General features: G+C 35.6%; 1 protein-coding gene across 1 annotated transcript in view; it reads left to right on the top strand.

Annotated features, from left to right (window-relative positions):
* The window catches only part of ABRAXAS2 (abraxas 2, BRISC complex subunit), an 18,349-nt gene extending 17,066 nt beyond the window's left edge, over positions 1 to 1,283 (top strand). Inside the window, exon 9 of the mRNA XM_009641084.2 lies at positions 1 to 1,283. This exon is cut by the window's left edge and continues 326 nt beyond it. Within this exon, the coding sequence (XP_009639379.1) occupies positions 1 to 141 (141 nt within the window). The 3' untranslated portion in view covers positions 142 to 1,283.
* The last annotated feature ends 319 nt before the right edge of the window (positions 1,284 to 1,602 follow it).

Raw genomic sequence — 1,602 nt, 5'->3', positions numbered from 1 at the left:
GATAAAACAGAAGACAGTGAGTATGAAAATTTGCTTGAACCTACAGAGTCATCTGACAGTGAATACTCACAGACAAGGGATTCACGACCTTCAGCACATCCTGACGGTGATTCCAGGAACACTCAAACTTCTCAGATTTGATAGGGGTGAAAAAAAAAAGATCCACATGACACTGTTTTTTCATAATTGTTACAGAGAGATTTTGGGGATTGAACCTGGAGGAAATGAACTACACAGGATTACTGTGCACACAAAATGTAGAAGACTTGCACTAGATGGTTTATTCACCTTGTGATACATTTTGCAAGTTTTATAATGGAATCATTAGGATAATCAAGTTGTACTAATACTGATGAGGTTCATGGATGTACTGGTAAACTTAGGCAAAATGAAATTTATAGAGATCTTGTAGCTTTTGTTGCCGTATTTTCTTTAAGACAATAAATTGGGATGTAGTAACTAAGCACAGTTAGTCTACAAATAATGTTCTCAAATCAAAACTTACCTCTTGCACTATCATGCCTTGAATTTTAATTTTTGAAAGGGAATGAATATATCAGCCGCCTTCAAAATAGCTTTCTATGGTAAGCCAAATTGGCCTTTGCAAGCAAAGAAATTTTGATAATTCTGAGAAGCCTGATTGGAACAGATGTGGTCTACCTTCTTCTATCGGCATGCTCTTTTAACAGAGAAGGGGTTTGTTTCAACATTTTTTTACTAGCAGAATGTGTGTATCACTTAAAATGATGGTTGCCTTTTTTCTGTAAAGGGGGAGGGGTGGGATGACTGGTAAATCATCCAAATGAATGTCATAAATATAATTATTCTGGTTTCGCTGGGTTTACAATGACTTTATGCCACACTAGCCTCATTTATTGTCTCATTTGTTATTTTAGCATAAACACGAAGTGCACATACAGGAGTAAATGACTGACAGAAGTAGTAAATTCCATCGTGATTGGACTTTGGAGTCTGCAAATTACAAACATCAGAGACTGCTTCTTGCATTTTTATTTGCATCTGAATATTGGATTTACGCTTCTAGATGAGTTATTTTGTGTAATAAATAGGGGATAGGGTAGGAGAGGATTGTTTGGAGAGTCCCCTGGGTTTATTACCTCTTCCTCTGGGTGAGATGTGTAAATGATTATTTTAATTTGAATTACAACTCTCGTCAGAAAATTGCCGTTTCGGATAAATGAAGTGTGGTATACTTAGAGAATTTCATGTTTGGATGCACTTATTTTTATTTAAATACTGCTTGTATGCTAATGTTGCCCAAAATATGTTGATCTGTAAATGAGAAAATACACGTTTTAAGATAACCTCATCTTAAACATTTATTGCTTTGAGGTGTCAACAACCATGTCTTTGGTTTACACCCGGGAGAACAAAGCAGTCGCTTAAAAGTTGAATTATATTGGTTTTGCAAAAGACTAAAAAATTCAGTATGTATTGTATATGTAGACAAAAGTCTGTTCATCAGCCTCTCCTTACCTGTACTAAATTAAGCGAAATGACTTTGGAAAAAACGAGATGTTAAAATTGCCACTCTTCTATCGAGTGTTGCCACCTTTACGCATCTAGTGGTCCGTTTTAACT

This window comes from Egretta garzetta, unplaced genomic scaffold, assembly GCF_000687185.1.
Source record: "Egretta garzetta isolate BGI_Z169 unplaced genomic scaffold, ASM68718v1 scaffold386, whole genome shotgun sequence".
NCBI classification, from domain to species: Eukaryota; Metazoa; Chordata; class Aves; order Pelecaniformes; family Ardeidae; genus Egretta; species Egretta garzetta.
The sequence above is the reverse complement of the archived record's forward strand: the minus strand, read 5'-3'. Positions and strand labels throughout refer to the sequence as shown.